A 21,086-nucleotide genomic window follows, 5' to 3' on the forward strand; every position below is an offset into this window, starting at 1 on the left:
ATAGCTTTAAACTGGCATCAACTCAAATGTCTATTCAGAGTAGAATGGACATGTAAATTGTAGTAAAGTCACCCAATAGATTGCTAGTATACAGCCATGAGTATGAATGAACATATGATACACAACCATATGGACACATCTCACAGAAATGACACTGAGCAAGAGAAGTCAATATACACAAACAAATGCTCACTGTGTGATTCAATTCATATAAAAAACACAGAAGTGCCGAACCGGTTTGGCTCAGTGGATGGAGCGTCGGCCTGCGGACTGAAGGGTCCCGGGTTCGATTCCGGTCAAGGGCATGTACCTGGGTTGCGGGCACATCCCCAGTGGGAGGTGTGCAGGAGGCAGCTGATCGATGTTTCTCTCTCATCGATGTTTCTGACTCTCTATCTCTCTCCCTTCCTCTCTGTGAAAAATCAATAATATATATTTAAAAACAAACAAACAAACAAACAAAAAAACACACAGAAGTAAGGAAAACTGATCCATGGCACTGAAAGTCAGAATGGCCACCTTTGGGAGGTGTGGAGTCCCTGACCCCTGCCGGTCAGGGGTCCCACATTGTGGTGGCTCTGTACTGTGTCTCATCAATAGGCTGAGACAGTGTTCGGTAAGGCAAGTCAGAAACTATTTTTTGGCCAAGGAATAGAGAAGGATATTGAATGCTCTAGTGATTTCTTGTTCCTAATTCTGGGGAATTAGGAAAGTAATAAAGAGTCTGGGGGGAGATAGGTGGGTCTAAGGGTGGGGATTTTTGAGGAAGGGTGGAGGGTTCTCAATTTCCAAGGGAGTATGCACAGTCCTCAAACATGCTTGGAACATGCCTAGCCATACATTGCATGTCTCATTTTAATGTTAAATCTCCACCCCTGAGTGTGAATTTTAGTATGCTAATTAAGAAAATTTCATCAAAAGGTTGCTTAGAGGGGTTTTAGTTGCTATCTTGGATTTTGGGGGCATAAACTGCTTTCTTGGTGGTGGTCCTTGGGTTCTTTTTTATTGTTATTGTTAAGCCTCCCCCAAGGATGTTTTCCCATTGATTTTTAGAGAGAGTGGGAGGAGAGACAGAGAGAAGCATCGATATGAGATAGACACATCGATTGGTTGCCTCCTGCACACACAATCGAGCCTGCAACCAAGGTACATGCCCTTGATTGGAATTGAACCCAGGACCCTTCAGTCCAAGGCTCACACTCTATCCACTGAGCGAAACCAGCTAGGGTGGTTCTTGGGTTCTTTATCTGATTCCTGCTGGCAGGCTTAGCTAGCCCTGGAATTCCCACCTTTCCTTGAGTTCAGCCTGCTTTTGTCAGGGGATGTGTTGGAGAGAATACAAGAAAGTATAAGTTTAGAGATTAATGATGTGGTGGTACAACCCAGTGACGATAGAACTGGATTTGAGAGTTGGTTTCATGCATATGTTCACTTTGTGTTCAGACTCCCTGTTGGAGATATGGAAATAAACCAAGATCACCCAAATGAAAACAAACAGAAGCTATTTATTCAGATAGTCGGCTACCATCAAGTGCATTTGGAAGGGAGGGACTCAAAGGCAGAGAGTGAACAAGCTTTCCGGTGAGGAGAGAGGAGGCTCAGGCACGCTGTGATTGGAGGTGTTTGCCTAGGACACTGAAGGGTGAGACTAGAAGAGGGGCATCTCTATGGTTGGTTGGGGAGCATGTTTGGTTTTCTCTGGTTGGCCCTGAGTTGGAAGAGAGGAAGGGGAGTTGCTGGGATTGGGGAGAGGCTGGCAGACATTGACCATGATGTCCTGATCATCCTGATCGTTCTGGGCCCATTACTACAGAAGTTGTAGTTTGGCTTTCCAGGCTGGTTACTGCAGAAGTTTTGGTCAGAGATCTTTGTCACATACCCTCTGGCCATTGTCCACTTGCTCCCGACAAGGTGACAAGATCTTGGTTTTTGTCTTCTTGAAGGAAAGATTTCAATCAAGAGACAAAGTATAGCAAGGTAAGTAAGAATTGATTGGCCACAGCAAAAATATACTTAGGACAGTGAAACAAGGAAGGATGTAGAAGAAGTAACAGGAGAGCCTAGGCTGGGCTGCTTTGGCTCCCTGAGAAGTCAGAGAAAAGGGGACCTTGGGAACAGCTTCAGGGGATTAGCATGGGACGAGCTGTCACTGCCTATTGCTCCCCTGATTGCAAGTGGACTCGTAGAGGGAAGAAGGGGGAAAGGAATGGCATGGGCTGCTCCCCTGCCACGATCTCTCTTCTGCATGTGGAAATCTTAGGGTAGATCTCAATAGAATATTAACCAGTTTTCCAGCGTGCTTTTTCAGGGCTGTAGTCTCCACTGATTGGTCAGCAGCAGCAGGGGTCATTAGTTAATGCAGCTGGTCCCGAGGCAGCCACTGTGTCACTTTTCTGGTTTTGTTGCTTTTCTGGGCCTGGAGTTGAACTACAACGTGGACCTAGATGTTATCTTTAGGGAGGAAAAGATCACGGGGTCCAAACCACAAGACCAGTGAAATGCTAGGGAAGGATAGGTTAACCTGGAGGTGAGGCTCTTGCTTTCCCTGTTTTGCTCCTTGCTAGGCATCCAGGACTTTCTGCCCTGGTGAGTTTCTGTACCTGGCCCATCATCGTCCTTGCTCTGCCCATGTCTAACTGCCTATAGCACATTTGTGTATTGAGCCTCTCTGAGGGAAGAGCATGCGCTCTGAGAAGGGCCTCTACGGCTGGGAGAGGAGGGGCTGGGCACATACACACTGCCTCCAGCCCTGGGTCTCTCCCGTGGCACCACCATGAGTCCAGTGGCTAGAGTGTTCGACTTCCAGTCAGCTCCAAGTCATTGCTTAGCTACTACACCTGCCACGGTTCTTTTTTCCTATAAGGCTTGGCTGAAAGCCCAGCTCCTATGGGAAGCCTTCTTTGATTAGACCCCTTTCATTTATCAGCCTTCCTAGATGGCCATGGCTTACCCCAAACCCTGCAGTGTAAATCCCCATCTCTTTGCCTGCATTCTAAAAACCTATTGAATACTGTGGACAAAAAAGTGGCCTCATACTAAACTGGAGACGCTCAGGGGAGGCCTGTGTGGCAGCCTTACAAACGCAGAGACCAAAAGTAGCCACACAGGATGGTCTGAAATTAAAACCTTCTAACTAAAATCAAGTCATGGTGTCTAGCCATGTCCTCGGCCGGTATCTTCCTTTACAGAGGTCAATCTTTACCTTAACTGGGCCTGTCTGTTGTCTTTTTTATTTATGACAACACTAGAGGCCCTGTGCAGGAAATTAGTGCAAGAGTAGGCCTTCCTTCCCCTGGCTGCTGGCACCCAGCAGCCCCAGCTTTGTCCGGAAGGACAACCGGTCTAACTAGCATATTACCCTTTTATTACTATAGATACCTTTGGAATGTCAGGGTAATTTGCTTTTTCCAGACCCCTCAGGGCACAATCACTGCACCAGAACAGGAGACCACAGAACCCTTCACCTTTATTGTTAGCCTGTTAATCATGTTAAATATCCTATACTCACCAATGTAGGGAGGCTTTGCTTTCTCTCACCTCCCTAATCTGTCACCAATGGATTTCATGTAGCCCCCTGAACTGCTTCTTGGCTTCTCCTTTGATTCTGATGTATAAAATAAGTGGTAGAACTGCCATCTCCCGGAACATTTTCTCAATTCCTTGAGATTTTGTCATCAGTTTGGCTCAAATAAACTCATAAAAATTTTCTATAGGTTTGAACATTTCTTATATGGACAGTACCTTTCTTCTACTTAATGCAGTTTCTGTAAAAAACAACAGCAACAAAAACAAAAAATAAGCCTGTCCCCAAAGCCACACCTTTTTTTTTTAATCCTCACTCGATATTTTTTCCATTTTTTTTTTTTTTAGAGAGAGAGTGGGGGGGGGGGGTGGAGAGAGGGAGAGAGAGGGAGGAAGAAACATTGATGTGAGAGACACATCAATTAGTTTCAGTTGGTTGCTTCTCACATGGGGCCAGGGATCAAACCTGCATGAAGGTGCCCTTCGACTGAAATAGAACCCGAGACCCTTGGGTCGGAGGGCTGATGCTCTAACCACTGAGAATAACCAGCCAGGGTCACACCTTTTTATTAAAGTAAAATATACATACTGAAAAAGGTACAGATAAGGCAGGGGTGGCAAAAAGGGTAGAAGTGGGTAGAGGAAGACGGGAGGGGATGGGAAAGGTGAAGAAGGTGAGGAAGCCCTGGGTTCTGGTTCTGGGTCCAACTCCTGCATCCTTTACCTTCTTGAACCCAGAAACCATGAGGCTGGACCAGGTGATGTCAAATCCTCCCTCTTCCAAAGCCCTTTGAGTGTCCTTGGCACAGATGGACACTGCAGTGCTGCCTCCTCCCCTACCCCTAGGTGCCATTGCCTGGCCATCTGAATGGCTGATTTCCCAGTAATCAGTGCTGTCTTCTATTTAATCAATTCTCTTGTACGTAACATAGGAAGAAAGAAAACTTTCATTATAACGAACAGCTGGAAATCAGTTTCTTGCTGGAGGCCTATCCAAAGGAATTTGGAAAGAGAGAAACTGGTAATTGCTAAAAGAATTACTCCTTTTTCTACTTGCTATCACGATGTCCTTAGAATTGCAAGTCCAGTGATACTCTTTTGCAGGAAACAGAGTGAAGAGTTCAAGGGTAGAAGCTATACTTCTCTGGATATGCCTTGTTTTATTGACTGGGACCATGTTACTGTTTTATATAACCATATAACAAAATTAAGTAAACATATTTCCTTAAAAATGGAATCAAAATGGAAAAAATAAGGATTTGATTTCATATTGAGTTGATGGCTGAGCTACACAAGGGGAATTCAAACAACTTTATTTATTTTTTTTAAAAAATATATTTTATTGATTTTTTACAGAGAGGAAGGGAGAGGGATAGAGAGTTAGGAACATTGATGAGCGAGAAACATCGATCAGCTGCCTCCTGCACGCCCCCCACTGGGGATGTGCCTGCAGGCAAGGTACATGCCCTTGACCAGAATGGAACCTGGGACCCTTGAGTCCGCAGGCCGACGCTCTATCCACTGAACCAAACCGGTTAGGGCTCAAACAACTTTAAAGCAACAATTTGATTTTTCATCCCTTGTGCAAAAAGAACTACAAAGAAATCTTAAACAGTATTTAGTAATCACATTGTTGGAAATAATATTGGCATTTTTATTCTGAAACTAGTATCTATACATTTAATGATAAAGCAAAAAAGTAGTGAACATTTTTAAGAACTTAGATTTTCACCCTGGCCAGGCAGCTCAGTTGGTTAGGGATGGTTCTGATACATCAGGTTGCAGGTTCAATCCCCAGTCAGGGCACATACAAGAACACAAGAATCAACCACTGAATGCATAAATAAGTGGAACAACAAATGGATCTCTCTCTCTCTCTCTCACCCTGAAATAAAACACTTTTTTAAAAACTTAGATTTTCAGGTAAGATAAAAGACAAATATAACATCAAATAAATTAAGTAAAAACAATGTAACATGCCCTGGCCAGTTGTTCAATGGTTAGAGCGTCGGCCTGGGGCCGAAGGGTCTGTTGGGTTTGATTCCCAGTCAAGGGTATATACCTACCTGGTTTGCAGGTTTGATTCCTTGCCCCAGTGCATGAGTAGGCAACCAATTGATGTGTCTCTCTCTCCCCTCTCTCCCACTCTCTACAAAAATCATTGAAAAAAATATCTTAAGGTGAGGATTAACCAAACCAAACCAAACAGACAACCACCCCAAACTCTGTAACCTTAAAAATGAATGGACATATTAATATTAGCCTAACCAATGGACACAGACACCAGGGGGGTGAGGGCATGAGTGGGGGGTAGGGAGGTTAATGGGGTGATAAGGACACATATGTAATACCTTAATCAATAAAGAAAAAAATTTAAAAATGAATGGAAAAATATTAATATAAAGTCATAGTATAGTTTTCTCTTTAAAAATGTATTTTCTAGTTCTACCCACCAAAAGAACCTGGAACAATGAACAACACAATAGCAATGAGCACTGCTAGCGGCCTTTAAATACCACTTCTCACTGAAAGGAACAATTACTGCTTGAAGAAATGGCTGACTCAACATCTAGGCAGGAAGTTTCAAGAGTTGAGGTTGGAAACTCTTGTCATACCACAGACAAAGGAAGCTATTTAAGACTAGTAGGGTCTTGTTTAAGCGACTGAGGAGTCAATCTGGATGGCTTCTACTGGCCAAATGTGGGACAATTTTTTTATTTTATTGATTTTTTTTTGTTTTTTTACAGAGAGGAAGGGAGAGGAATAGAGAGTTAGAAACATCGATGAGAGAGGAACACCGTTCAGCTGTCTCCTGCACACCCCCTACTGGGGATGTGCCCACAACCAAGGTACATGGCCTTGACGGGAATCGAACCTGGGACCCTTCAGTCCATAGGCCAATGCTCTATCCACTGAGCCAAACTGGTTAGGGCCAAATGTGGGACAATTTGAATATCAAAGAGAAGAGTGATTCCAGTGGTTTGAAATTCATCACAAACTACATGAGTTCATACTAATACTAAAAAGAAAATAATTCATTAGTTGCCTCTAGAGCAGTGGTTCTCAACCTTGGCTGCACATTAGAATCACCTGGGAATCTTTTTAAAATCCTGATTTCTGGGCCTCATCCCCTGGAAATTCTGTTTCTTTCTTATGGGGTGGGGCCACATTAGGAACAAAGAAACAGAATTTCCAGAGGGTGAGGCCCAGAAATCAGGATTTTAAAAAGATTCCCAGGTGATTCTAATGTGCAGTCAAGGTTGAGAACCACTGCTCTAGAGGATGATAGAAAACCAACTCATTCTGAAAACTGGTCAATAAAAAGAATCAATCTTGCCTTTCTATACAAGTTGTACTTCAGGGTACCAAGGAGTTGATTAAGGAAGGTTCTTTGTTATAAGAGAATTACAGTTATTAAGTGCAAAAGAGACAGTAAGATTAGAATGTCACAATTTTGCAGCCCCTAATGAAATAATGGCTGAATCATCATTAAGCAGTATCACAAATAGCTGCTAAAACCAGTAGGTAAAAAGGTGATGGAGAACTTTATAATGGACTAGTGGCCCAGTGCACAAAATTTGTGCATGAGGGGGTGTCCCTCAGCCCAGCCTGTACCATCTCCAATCTGGGACCCTTCAGGGGACCACTGGCTCCTAATCACTCACCTGCCTGCCTGCTTGATCACCCCTAACCACTCTGCCTGCCAGCCTGCTCGCCCCAACTGCCCTCCCCCGCTGGCCTGCTCACCCCCAACTGCCCCCCCTGCCAGCCTGCTTGCCCTCAACTGGCCCTTCCTGCTGGCCTGCTCCCCCCCCCCAGCTGTCCTCCCCTCCTGGCTTGATCGTCCCTAACCACCTCTGCCTTGCCCCTGCCACCAGTGGATAGCGCATCAGCCTGCCGACTGAAGGGTCCCAGGTTGGATTCTGGCCAAGGGCACATGCCTGGGTGTGGGCTCCATCCCCAATAGGGGGTGTGCTGGAGGCAGCCGATCAATGATTCTCTCTCATCATTGATGTTTCTATCTCTCTCTTCTTCTCCTTTTCTCTCTGAAATCAATAAAGAAATATATTTAAAAAAAAACAAAAACAAAACAATGTCTGTTAAACCAAATTGGCTTCCAGAGGACTGGCATTTTAGGCTTACCCTACCTGACACAGCCTCAGGCCACTGAACACATGATGATTATAGTCATATTGTTACAACATCTCTGAGACTATATTCATTACACATTGTATGTTATTACACTACTAGAGGCCCGGTGCACAAAAATTTGTGCACTGGGGGGGAGGGGGGGTCCCTCAGCCCGGCCTGTGCCCTCTCACAGTCTGGGACCCCTTGGGAGATAACGACCTGCTGGCTTAGGCCTGCTCCCGGGTGGCAGAGGGCAGGCCCAATCCCTAGGTGCAGCCCCTGGTGGGGCTCAGAGCAGGACCGATTGGGGAGTTGGGGCGCCGCCCCCTGTCATGCACAGAGCAGGGTGGATTGGGAGGTTGCGATGCCACCCTCAGTCATGCTCAGGGTAGGGCCGATTGGGGGGTTGGGGCACCGCCCCCTGTCACACTCAAGGCAGGGTTGATGGGGAGGTTGTGGCGCCACCCCCTGTCATGCACAGAGCAGGGCCAATAAGGGGATTGGGGAGCTCCCCCCTGTCACTCACAGAGTAGGGCCGATAGGGGAGTTGGCGCACCACCCCGTCACACACAGAGCAGGGCGGATCAGGGGTTTGGGGTGCCGCCACTCTCACACTCAGGGCAGGGCCGATGGGGAGGTTATGGCTCTACCCAGTCACACACAGAGCAGGGCCCATGGGGTGGGGGGGTTGGGGCACCACACCCTGTCACACACAGAGCCGCAGGGTGATCAGGGGGTTTGGGAGCTCCCCCCTATCAGGCACAGAGCAGGGCCGATCAGGGGGTTGGGGTGCCTTTACCTGTCACAAACAGAGCAGGGCGGATAGGGAGGTTGTGGCCCCGCCCCCTGTCACACACAGAGCTGCAGGGCGATCAGGGGGTTTGGGCGCTGCCCCCTGTCACACTGATCCTGGTGCCGGGAGGCCTCTCAGCTCTGCTGATCCCGGTGCTGGGAGGCATATTACCCTTTTACTATATAGAATAGAGGCCTAGTGCATGGGTGGGGGCTGGCTGGTTTGCCCTGAAGGGTGTCCTGGATCAGAGTGGGCGTCCCCACTGGGGTGCCTGGCCAGCCTGGATGAGGGGATGATGGCTGTTTGCAGCTGGTCACACACCCTTCAGGGTGGGGGTCCCCACTGGGGTGCCTGGCTAGCCTGGGTGAGGGGCTGAGGGCTGTTTTCAGACTGGGACTGAAGCTCCCAACTGCTCCTTTTTTTCTTTTTTCTTTTTTTTTTTTTTTTTAAATAAGTATATTTTATTGATTTTTTTACAGAGAGGAAGGGAGAGAGAGTTAGAAACATCGATGAGAGAGAAACATCGATCAGCCGCCTCCTGCACATCTCCTACGTGCCCGCAACCCAGGTACATGCCCTTGACCGGAATCGAACCTGGGACCCTTCAGTCCGCAGGCCGACGCTCTATCCACTGAGCCAAACCGGTTTCGGCTCTTTTTTCTTTTTTTATTCTGGGCCAGCTTTAGCTCTGAGGCTTGGCTCCAGCTTTGAGGCCTCAGCTGCTGAAAACAGGTATCTGGTTTGTTTAGGTTCTATAATCGAAACTCTGTATCAACTCCAGCTCTGAGATCCTGGCTCGCTGAAAGCTGGGTTTTGTTTAGCTTCTATATTTGTTACAATGTATGAAACTGCAGGCTCAGAGGCCAGCAAGGCAGGCGGGGAATGTTGCAGTCCTCCATCACTGAAGCAAGCAAGCCTCATGTTAGTTTCAAGCTGCCTGGCTGCCAGCCGCCATCTTGGCTGGCAGTTAATTTGCATATCTCGCTGATTAGCCAATGGGAAGGGTAGCGGTCGTACGCCAATTACCATGTTTCTCTTTTATTAGATAGGATTATAGCAGGTGGCAGAACTTGGCACACTGGGCAGGGATGTGTTGATATGAATTCTCTCTAAATGGGGTTCCTGGCTCCAAACTATGGGTCATGGGCATGGAGAATATCTAGCTCTGGGGCTCAGAGGCCAGAGTTTCCCCTCCCAGTCTTGCAAACTAGCTATAGATTGGGTCATAATGGTACCCCTTTAATAGGGTCATTGTGAGGATTAAAGGGGTCAATATATGTAAAGTGCTTAAGCCCAGTGCCTGGCACACAGTGAAGTGTAGGGTTAAGTGGTAGCCCTTTTCATTACTGCTGTTAACAGTAGCAGCAGCAGGAATGAGTAATGCTGAGGGACCATGCCCAACACCAGGTGTGAACTTCGTGGCCCTGGGCTACATGGAAAAGAGCAGAAAGGTGAGCCAAGAGGCATATGTAATTTTGGTCTACGGAGAGTTATCACTTCCAGCACAGGTTAGACCAGGAGCCCTAGACACCACTTTCCTGGGATGGATGAAAGAGGGTTGTCCTTGGCCATCAACTTTAAGATAGTGCATTGGTGGAAAGCAAGGACCTCAAGGCCTGAGGCTCCATTCCTAGGAGACTCCTGTGAGAGCAGGCGCCGTGCTGTGGAGTGTGAACCTGGCTCGGCATGGGAACTTCTGCCTGCTGGAAGGGCTGTCCGAGCCTAGAGGAAGCCCCTGGTGCAAAGGGGCAAGGTGCCACCGGACACACCCACCAACTGTCACCTCCCAGGTGCTTATCAATGAAGGAAGACACTTTGGTCCCCTCCTCCTAAGACAGAGATCCAGTACTATTCACACTCTGAACTGGATGCCACCCACAGAGACCAAGAAACCAAGAGGGGCCTGGCCGGTGTTGCTCAGTGGTTGCGTGTTGACCTATGAATCAGGAGGTCCCAGTTTGATTCCTGGTCAGAGCATATGCCTGGGTTTCAGGCTCAATCCCCAGTAGGGGGCATGCAGGAAGTAGCTGATCAATGATTCTCTCTCATTATTGATGTTTCTCTCTCTCCCTCTCCCTTTCCTCTCTGAAATCAATAAAAAAAAAATTTTTTTTTAAATAGGGTTGGGGATGAGGCAGTAGGGTTTGAGTCTGCATCTAAAGCTGTAGCCAGGTGCTCCAGCCCTTCCAATTTGAATGATGACATGTTTCCCAACCTTAGTAAATGCCAGGAACCATTCTAAGATTCATATAAACGCATTTAATCCTCACAACAACACTAGGAGAAATATATATACATATACTTATTTATTTATTTTTACTTTCACAGCTAAGAAAACAGGCACAGAGGTTAACACCTTGCCCAAGAGCACAGAGTGAGTGAGCGGCAGAGCGGGATTCAGGCCTAGGCTACTCTTACCCACGGGACACTCTGCCTCTCGTGCCCTCATCTCTATCAGAGTGGGCAGGGGAGAGGTGGGAGAAGCAATTAGTGGCCACCTGCTCTGGGCCAGGCACTTGACAAACACCTGTATGCTTCAATCTCATTAGAACCCAGAGAAGGATGAACCATGATACTCACAGTCCATGAGGGAGAGCAAGACCAGAGCAGTCTGATCATCTATTTGCCCAAGCCACACAGCCCAGGAAGGGGTGAAGCTGATATCCAAACTTCAGCCTGAGTCTTCCCCAAAGGGGGTCCCTCCCCAACCTGCATGGGGATGGGGACCGGGAGGAAGGGGAAGCCGAGAAGGGGGTGAGAAGACTGGAAAGGGGCCTTCCCAGGGGTCTATGGGATCCTCCAGGCTCCTCCCCACCCTTCCCTGGCATGGGCAGAGAACACAAGGGGCAGGGGACAAGAAGCAGCTCCAGGGTTCTCTCATTGCTCTCAAGGCAATGGCCTCAGGAGCGAGGTCCTATGGATCTCCCTCCCTGGACACCCGTTAGCTGCCAGGGACCAGGGCAGGATGGGGGTTAGGGTTGGCCAACCCTTTGCACTCTTTAGCAGCACCTCCTGATCCATGGCAAACATAGATAAGGCGTGGACAGAGGGACCTCCTCCAGAGGACAAAGGCGACAACCCAGATTGCTGGGCGGCAGGTCTGGAGGGCACAGGACATATGCCTGAGCCCAGAAAGCCAAGGATGGTAAGGAAGCTGCAGAATGCACCAGCTGGACAGAAATGCTGCCTCCCAGGATTCAGTCAGCAATGGCACAGCCTCCCCCGAGGGCTGCAGCCCCCTCTGACCCAGCCTCTGCCAGACCCAAGGAAGGGACAAGGAGAGTGGGACTGGCTGCATGCCTCAGGACAGATGTATAAATGGGAACAGAGCAGATGCATGGTGGGAAGGGCAGAGGGCTTCACTGGTGTAGGCGCCGCCGGTACAGCACAACTACTAGGACTGTGGCCAGGAGCACCCCTGCCCCGGCAGCAGCCACCCCAAGCCATGGAGCCCTCTGAGCCTTCCCATCACACAGCAATTCCTTCTTTTCCTTGAGCTGGGAGGCAGCGTGCAGCCCAGGACTGCCTGCCAGGAGGTCAGCGCTGGGACCCTCAGCTACATGGATTCTAAGGATGTCCCCTGACATGTACTCGTTCTCCTCCGGAGTGTTGTCAGGTCCTGAGTCTGTGTTGTTGCTGTAGCTGATGGCAAGGTCTGCAGAGCAGCCGGAGAATGGCTGGCTGTCTATCTGGGAAGACAGCCCGCCTGGCTTGCTCAGCTCCAGCCCTGAGCCCCAGCTGCTGGAGTGGCTGTCTGCAGAGGGTGAGCTGCCTCTAGCAGTGGCACTTGTGGGCGCTGGAGACACTGGCGTCTCCTGTTAAAAAAGAGAGAGAAAGAGAGGATGGAAGGCCCTGGGGATGGCAAGCCAGGTTGGACGGCCCCATTCCTAGGCCAGGGCATGAACTAGCACCCCAACCTTGTAATTCCCAGCCCATTATACCCATGAGGTCAACCTCTTAGGAAGTCAACCCACCAATAGTTTAGGAAAGCAGTTAGGGGGAGGCGACCCAGGCCCTGCAGCAGCATCAGTGGTGACTTCTTCCAGGGCAGCCCTGTCCCTACTCACTGGCTTGCCTGTGAATCCAACCCCACCCCTGGGAGCCCTTGGTGTGTATGGCCCCATCCTGAACCAACATTCAGCCTGGGCCTGAGGACCATGGAGTGGCCGGTCACATGGGCTTGGTTCCTCTGGGCAGAGAGCAACAGTAGGGTGATATGTGCAGGCTCCAAGAGGCAGCTGTGGAGGGCTGCTGGGTCAGAGCCGCTGCCCAGGCTGGATGGGATGGGACTGCTGTCTGTAAAACCTGGGTCATGGAGGGGCAGAGCAAAGTGTCGAGGCAGACAGGCTATTCCGCTCTCTCTCACTGCTTCCTCTTCTGCAAAACTGAATTACTAAGCCTACCAGGGAGCTGTGAGATCTAAATGGATTAATGCATGTGACCAGTGGGGGTGGCCCACCTCGTCTGACTCTCCTGAGGTATCCACACTTAAGAGCTCTAATGATGGTTATTACTCTAAAGCAGCGGTCGCCAACCTTTCGGACCTCATGGATGACCAGTGGTCTGCGGACCACCGGTTGGTGACCGCTGCTCTAAAGGACATGGTGTGGGGGTCTGGATGAGCCTACTTCTCAGCTGTGCCTATACCCTCAAAAAGAGGCTCTGAACCAGAATGGAGACTGGTAAGAGTCCAAGAACAGGGCTATGGAAGGGGCCTGGGTCACTGCTTGGAGGGGTGAGGACTCACCTCCGAGGGTCTGCTGCTACTCCTGATGGTGGGTGCTGTGTTGGCAGGCACCTTGCTGGACACCGAGCTCGTGGGCATCCTGTGGTCAGGCACCAAGCCAGTAGGTACCTTGGGTGACACTGTGCCAGCAGGTGTTGAACTGATAGGCAACTTGGAAGGTGTTAGACTGGTGGGCACATTAGAGGACATTATACCAGGGGTCTTTGAGCTGGTGGGCAACTTGGAAGGCACTGTGCTGGTAAGTGCTGAGTGGTGGGGCACCTTGGAGGGTGCTGTGCTGGTGGTCACAGAGTTGGTGGGTACCGCTACTCCACTGGAGCAGGTGGTAGTTTCAGCCTGATCACTAGCACCCCCTGCAGAGGAGGAGAAGGTGCCAGTAGACGGAGCTGACACTGGCAAGCGGCTTGCCCTGGGGGTAGAACGGGCCAGGGGCTGGAAGGAGACAGTTGGAGACACAGGCCCATGGGATGATGTAATGCTGGAGACCATGTCTGCAGGTGGTAAGACAAAAGAGGAAACACAAACCCACAGGAGGGCTGGGACCAAAGAGCTGGAAAAGGGTCCCTCTGCCCCAGCTCACACCATCTCTATGGCATCAAGGCTTCCCACCGTCCTACCCAGTCCCTTTGGTCACTGCTCCCAGGCCTGAAGGCCCGACAGCTACGGACACATCCTTGGTCCTGTCTATCCTCTGTCCTTGACCTATAGCACTGAGTCTGTTCGCTCACGAGAATGCAATGGTCTGTCTCTCCAACAACCTCTAGCACAGTGATGGCGAACCTTTTGAGCTCCGCGTGTCAGCATTTTGAAAAACCCTAACTTAACTCTGGTGCCGTGTCACATATAGAAATTTTTTGCAACCATAGTAAAACAAAGATTTATATTTTTGATATTTATTTTATATATTTAAATGCCATTTAACAAAGAAAAATCAACCAAAAAAATGAGTTTGCGTGTCACCTCTGACATGCGTGTCATAGGTTCGCCATCACTGCTCTAGGAGCTTGAATATCATTAATTATCTGCTCTGCTTCTGCTCCTCCTGCCTGGGACACACCCCCTTTCCTCTAGTGTCTGCCTTTTCCATCTCTGTCCTAGCCTGGTGGGATCCTAGATGTTCTTCCCATTGCCATCTTTTCTCCCTGCCTCACCCCAGCAGGACAATCCTGGACCAGGGCAGCAGGATGGCTCAAGCAGAGCTCATACCAGTCACGTGGTCCCAGAGGCCCAGCCAACCCCCAGTGCGTGCAAATCTCCTAGGAGGCCTAAGGGCTCGATGTGTGTGCGTGTGTGTGTGGGGGGGGGGGGGGAGTGTGCAGGCACAAAGCCACCCCTGGAAGGAGGGCCTGCCCTGGGGGAAGCAGAGGGAACAGGGAGTGATGGTCCATAGGGCAGTTGTGTCAGGATTTTCTATGGCACTCTGAGAATGCATACTCCACACCCTACAGCTGACAAGGGCCAGGAGTGCTTCTGATGTGCCCACCACCCCAGATATAACACCACGGAATCCTGTGGAACCTGTCCACACACGACTGAAATCGAAGTGCCCTTTGCCTCTCTCTGGTCCACAGCAGCATTTCCTGAAAGGTATTGCATGGCAAGCTGTCACTGCAAAAAGCAAATGGGTGCCTGGGGCAGGGTATGAGGTGGCAGAAGTATAGGGCCACTAAGATGGCTTCTCTGAGCCTTTAACTGCTCATGTGCCTTGTGGCTGTCCCGGGGGCACCGAGGGCTGGCCGGGCACCGGTGTCATGTGGAACACAGCGTGGGAAATAGTGGCGCAGAGAGATGCCAGCCTGGAGGGTCAGAGTGGGTCAGTATTCCCCCTTAGGGGAAGTCTGGTGTGGGGATTCAGGCCTTTGGCTGATGAAGACCATACTTCTGCTGGGGGCTGAGAAATTTTAATGATTTTCTGGGAGCTTGAGGCCATTTTAGGGCAGGCAGTGCCTAAGTGCTCCCCTGCCAACAGCAGCCCTAGCCCTGTACTCCCCCTTCTGCACTGTCCTCCAGGTACTGGCAGATCCCTACACAGTCCCTTTGGTGGAGTGCAGAAGCAGCCCCAAGTCTCTTCTCCTGCCTGTATCCATGCCCTCTGAAATGCGACTGTCAGTCCTATCATCTAAGGATGGAATGTCCCCTACTCCTTGACTCTGGGCTGGCCTATGACTTGCTTTGGCCCACACAATGCGGCCCGAGGAACACCATGCCAGTTTTGAGCCTGTGCCCCAAGAGCCCTCTCTTTCTCAGAACTCTGCTCAGCTGCCATAAAATGGGCTTTTTGCTGGAGGATGAGACTCACGGAAGAGAACCAAGGTGCCCCAGACAACAGCTACAAGCAGAGCTTATGTGTACGCTAGTGTGTACACAAGAGGGGGTTCAGCCAAGATCTGAACCAGTTGTACCAGCCCAAATTGCTGACCCACAGAATCATGAATGAAATAAACGGTCAAATTTTAAGCTATTAGGTTCTGGGGGACTGTTTGTTATACAGCAAATGCTAACCAGTACACCCTCTAAGGAACTGGGTTTCTCCCTGGGTAAACTCCCTTCATTCCCACCCTTGCCTCTTGTCTAAGAAAGCCAGAGGGCAACCCTAACCCTCACCCTCACGTAGAGATCAGAGAGGCCTCGCCGCCAGACCCTACACGTACCTGTTACGTGGGTATTGCCCAGTTCTTTTTCCTGCTCCTGAGGCCCACTGGAGGTCAGGGGGCTGAGGGACGCCATGGCAGAGGAGGGCTCCTGGGGGCCACTGGAGGTCAGGGGGCTGAGGGACGCCATGGCAGAGGAGGGCTCCTGGGGGCCACTGGAGGTCAGGGGGCTGAGGGACGCCATGGCAGAGGAGGGCTCCTGGGGGCCACTGGGCCTCCTCAGGTCAGCCTCAGAGCTGTCTGTCTGTGGGGACTTCTTTGAATTCTGCAAGAGGCAAAATGTGAATAAGGCAGCTGCTTCTCCCAGGAGCTGGCAAAGGATAGCTTATGCTTGGGGGCAGCTCCTAGAGGCCTCAGCCCACGCCACGGAGCACAGGAAACAAGGAAGCCACTGCTTTGGCTTCAGTTACAGCCAGACCCTCTCCACAGGTGACTCTGAACCCACCTCATAGAAAACACACACACCGTCCCCTGGGGAGTCCCTGTCTATCCCTCTGGTCTTGTAGAAAGGTCCCCCTCTGTGAGGCCACTGCACAGATCCCTTTCTTGGGCTTCAAATCCAGTTTGGTGTCTCCAGGACACCCACTGCCCATTCATCCTATCCCAATAGAATCAGCCTTCTTTTCCCCAAACTTCACTTTATTGGCAATAATTACAGCTCCACCATCCACCCGCTACCCCGTCACCTTACGCCCCCTCATCTGGTCAGCCCCTAGTCCAGCCGTGGGCAAACTACGGCCCGCGGGCCGGATCCGGCCCGTTTGAAATGAATAAAACTAAAAAAAAAAAAAGACCGTACCCTTTTATGTAATGGTGTTTACTTTGAATTTATATTAGTTCACACAAACACTCCATCCATGCTTTTGTTCCGGCCCACCGGTCCAGTTTAAGAACCCATTGTGGCCCTCGAGTCAAAAAGTTTGCCCACCCATGCCCTAGTCTCTCAACATCTCACATGCACCATTGCAAAGACCTCAAACTGTGACCACACAGCTGGCTGATGAGAGGATGGGGCTGCCACAGAGTGAAGCCGTGGCCAACAGTCTGGGAGCTGGTCTGGGGCAGATCCCATTAGGGGAGCCCTGGGGTTCTGAGCAGAGATTAGGCACGATTTGTGGGGTGTAGGAGAGGGCTTCTGGAAGGCGGGGTGAGCAGAAGTAGGCAGATAGCAACACAAAAGCAGGGGGCAGAAAGCAGATTGTGAGGACATACCTCTCCCGGGGACGCTGGCGACTGGGTGTCCTGGACAGGCATGGGGTAACTTGGCTCCTCGTCTCTGAGGCTATTGTGAGAGGCACTGGGGGCCACAGCGGGTGTGGAGGGCCCTGGTGTCTCAGCAGGAACTGACGGCGGCTGCGGTGGGGCCGGGGGGCGTCTCTGGCTCACTGGAGGACAGACATAGAGATGTCAAGGGGGAATGAGGGGTGTTCCTAAGCACCTAAGCAGTGACAGGAGAGGTGCTCTTGGACCCCCAGGGCCATGGCTGTCGAAACCCCCACAGCTCCAAAGCTGTCCTGATATGGCTGGCACTCCTCAGAGGAGACAAGCTTCACTGAGTGGGAGGCAGAAGTGGGAAGGAGGCAGGGGTTGGGGAGGACGAGGAGAGGAAGGTGGAGCAAGACAGAAGGGGAGAATGTGGGGTGCCTCCCTGGCCTCACACCACCCAGGCTGGTCAGCAGTCACGGCTTCGCTGGCCCAGGCGCTCTGGGACCCAGTGCCTTTCTCCTCCTGTGGGTGGCTGTCACCACCAACTGACCCCCTACCTGATGCTGCTTCCTCTTCAGCCCCTCTCCTTTGCCCCTATCACCTACCCCTGGCCCCACCATGGTGGTGTGTGCACAGGGAATCACTGTTAATCTCCACAAATAAAGAGACAGGTTTGGAAGGAAGGGAGGGAGGGACAGAAGGTAGAGAAAAATGATAGAAGACAAACAGCATGGAATTGTAAGGCTATAAATCTAGGCAGGGCCTCAGAATGGTCTCTAGGCTGAAATATAAATAGGGCTGGCTTGCCTTTTCTCCTGTTTCAGTCCCTCAGGCCCTGACCTCACAAAATGCCCTAGGGCCGTGGTCGGCAAACTGTGGCTCACGAGCCACATGCGGCTCTCTGGCCCCTTGAGTGTGGCTCTTCCACGAAATACCACGTGCGGGCGCGCACGTACAGTGCGATTGAAACTTCGTGGCCCATGCGCAGAAGTCGGTATTTTGTGGAAGAGCCACACTCAAGGGGCCAAAGAGCCGCATGTGGCTCGAGAGCTGCAGTTTGCCGACCACTGCCGTAGGGGCATTTGGCCTGACAGGGGGTATTGAGGGGAGCTCAGGGGTAACTGGGTGGGGAACCTAGAAGGCTCTAAGGGAAGAGAAGAGATGTAGGGAAAGAGGTGATGGAGAAAAAGGAGACAGTAAAGGGAAGGAAAGAGAGAAGAGTGGGGAGAGAGAAGGGGAACTGAGGGAGAGGAGCCAGGAGAAAGTGAGAACAGGGGTGGGAGGCAAACATCACAGCCACAAAAATGAGAGGAGGCTCCATTTGCTGAGCACAGGGAGGTGCCCAGCCCCCCTAAGCCCCCCACATGCTGACATCCCAGGGTATCCGCCACAGGCCCATGCGGTACATGTTGCCATTAGCCCTGTTTTACAGAGAAGACTGGGGTTCAGAAAATTAAGAGACCTGGCCAAAGGGACACAGCGAAGTAGCTTGGCTGGGACCTAAACCCAGGTTTGTCTACTGCCCCAGAGTGATGGGAGGGAGGGTGACAGAGGAAGGGAGGAGGTGCAGGAGTGAGGGGACAGGGAGAGTGGAGGGCAGGGGAACAGTCAGGGGCTCCAAGAGCAGGGCCAGGGTAGGGGCTTACGAGGCAGGTTGCTCTGATAGACGCGGTCCACTTCGTCAGCAAGAGCAGCCAGCTCGCAGGCCCTCAGTGCCCAGATGAGGGACTCCACCCAGCCACTGCGCCGCTGAAGGCTGTTGAAGAGATCCCAAATGGTGTTCCGGTTCCCCTTGAGATCGAGGTGGGCCCGCAGTAGGTCCTGGAAGACACAGCCCATGGCCCTGCTCAAGCCAGGTGGCCCTGGCCCTTTTCCCACTCCAGGGGGGACAGCTGCAGAGAGGGGCCCCAAGCAGCCACAAGAGGGAGGCAGCCATCTGACACTGGCTCAGAGCCCAGGGCAAAGTTAGGGTTTGAGTTCAAGTTTAAAGGCAGCTATCAGGAAAGGGGCTCTTACCGTGTCCTGGGTTCTCTAGCTCAGGGCTTTGCATGAATTATCTTATTTAATGCAATTATTCCTACTCTGCTGACGAGGAAGCAGAGGCTTTGCAGAAGTAAGGCAGCGAGGCAGGATCTGAACCCAGTGAGTCTGATGCCAAAGCCTGGGGTTTGTTTATACAGCCTCTACGGCCATGGTTCTCAACCTTGGCTGCACATTAGAATCACCTGGGAATCTTTTTTAAAATCCTGATTTCTGGGCCTCATCCTCCGGAAATTCTGTTTGTTTCTCTTGTTTTTTTAAATACATTTTATTGATTTTTTACAGAGAGGAAGGGAGAGGGATAGAGAGTTAGAAACATCGATGAGAGAGAAACATCGATCAGCAGCCTCCTGCACACCTCCTACTGGGGATGTGCCCGAAACCCAGGTACATGCCCTTGACTGGAATCGAACCTGGGACCTTTCCGTCTGCAGGCCGACGCTCTATCCACTGAGCCAAACCAGTTTCGGCGCTGTTTCTTTCTTATGGGGCGGGGCCACAACATTAGTAACAAGAAACAGAATTTCCGGAGGATGAGGCCCAGAAATCAGGATTTTAAAAAGATTCCCCGGTGATTCTAATGTGCAGCAAAAGAGTTTAGATTAGCAAAGGAGGGAAAGGTGTGTAGGAAACTGCAGATGACGAAGGGCATAACGGAAAAGAGAGGAGGCCAATAATAAGGACCAGGGAAGGGGAGGAACTGGGGAGATTCTGAGATGAAGCAGCAACTGCAGAGCTTAAAATCCACCTAAATTCCCACATAAAAACAAGCAACCAGATAGCAGAGACAAAAATGCACAGTTGTTGCTCAGTGGTTTGAGCATTGATCTATGAACCAGGAGATCACGGTTCGATTCCAGGTCAGGGCACATGCCTCAGGTTGTGGGCTCAATCCCCAGTAGGGGGCGTACAGGAGGCCGCCAATCAATGATTCTCTCTCATCCTGATGGTTCTATCTCTCCCTCTCCCTTTATCCCTGAAATCAATAAAAATATCTTTTTTAAACAAGATGGTTCTGATAAAAGTTTATGTGGGGCCCTGGCCGGGTTTGGCTCAGTGGGTAGAGCGTCAGCCTGCGGACTGAAGGGTCCTGGGTTCAATTCCCATCAAGGGCACATGCCTGGGTTGTGGGCTCGATCCCCACTAGGGGGCATGCAGGAGGCGGCCAATTCATGATTCTCTCTAATCAATAATGTTTCTATCTCTCTCCCTCTCTGAAATCATTGAAAAAATATATCTTTTTAAAAAAGGAAGTATGTATCTATCATTTAAAAAAAAACACAAACGTTTGTGTGGGGCCCAGAACCCAGAAATTTCAGGCAGCCGCTGCCGTATTGTTGAGCACTGCACCAACACGACACCAGAGGGAGCCCAGGAAAGTTGGAAAGGCCAACCTGAACCACACTTCATTCTGAAAGTTAGAAAAGAGGCAGGACAGGAAGTGGGTTAGACAATAGGGAAGGAAGGAGTTGGCTCTGGCTTGGGTGTGGCTCTGAATTCCACAACCCTGCCCCGCCTCCCCCTGCGCCTCCGGTCTGACTGCTGCTCACCTGGTCACTGGTTGTGAGGCAAGACAAGTAAGGCAGAATCTCCAGAACAGGAATATGGTGAAACCTGCGGTAATTGCGGCGGATGTACTCGAAAGTCTTCTCCTCGGCAAACGTCATCACTCTTCAGCTCTGCAGGACGAGGGCTCTAACTCGATGGGACTGAGAGCGAGGGAAAGGACTGGAAGAAAGCAGACCACACATGACAGCAGGAGTGCAAGCGGGGTTGGAAAAAGGCAATTCTTTCTTTCTCAACACTGCAGTTCTGGCCTTTTCTCTTTAATTACCCTATTTTATTGTTGCCTGAATCTCAGAGGCCCTCAAGGAATTTGCTTAAAAACAAATGGATGACCACAAACATCAGAGCCAGAAGATCGAGGGCCCATCTCTGCCCTGCAAGTTGGTCAGTGTGGGGAAGGGTCTGGTTCCTCGCCATTGTCCCCAAGTCT

The 21,086-nt window shown here is 50.6% G+C and overlaps 1 protein-coding gene across 1 annotated transcript; it reads right to left on the reverse strand.

Moving 5' to 3' along the window:
* Positions 1-10,686: 10,686 nt before the first annotated feature.
* On the reverse strand, positions 10,687-20,772 carry MAVS (mitochondrial antiviral signaling protein). The gene is made up of 6 exons (XM_081096713.1): positions 20,641-20,772; positions 18,697-18,871; positions 17,057-17,229; positions 15,845-16,109; positions 13,194-13,684; positions 10,687-12,261 (listed from the first exon to the last, which is right to left on the reverse strand). Exons 1-6 carry the CDS (start codon positions 20,755-20,757, stop codon positions 11,806-11,808), a joined length of 1,677 nt encoding a protein of 558 aa, XP_080952839.1. The 5' UTR covers positions 20,758-20,772; the 3' UTR covers positions 10,687-11,805.
* Positions 20,773-21,086: the final 314 nt, after the last annotated feature.

Source organism: Myotis nattereri, assembly GCF_964212035.1.
Source record: "Myotis nattereri genome assembly, chromosome: 8".
NCBI lineage: Eukaryota > Metazoa > Chordata > Mammalia > Chiroptera > Vespertilionidae > Myotis > Myotis nattereri.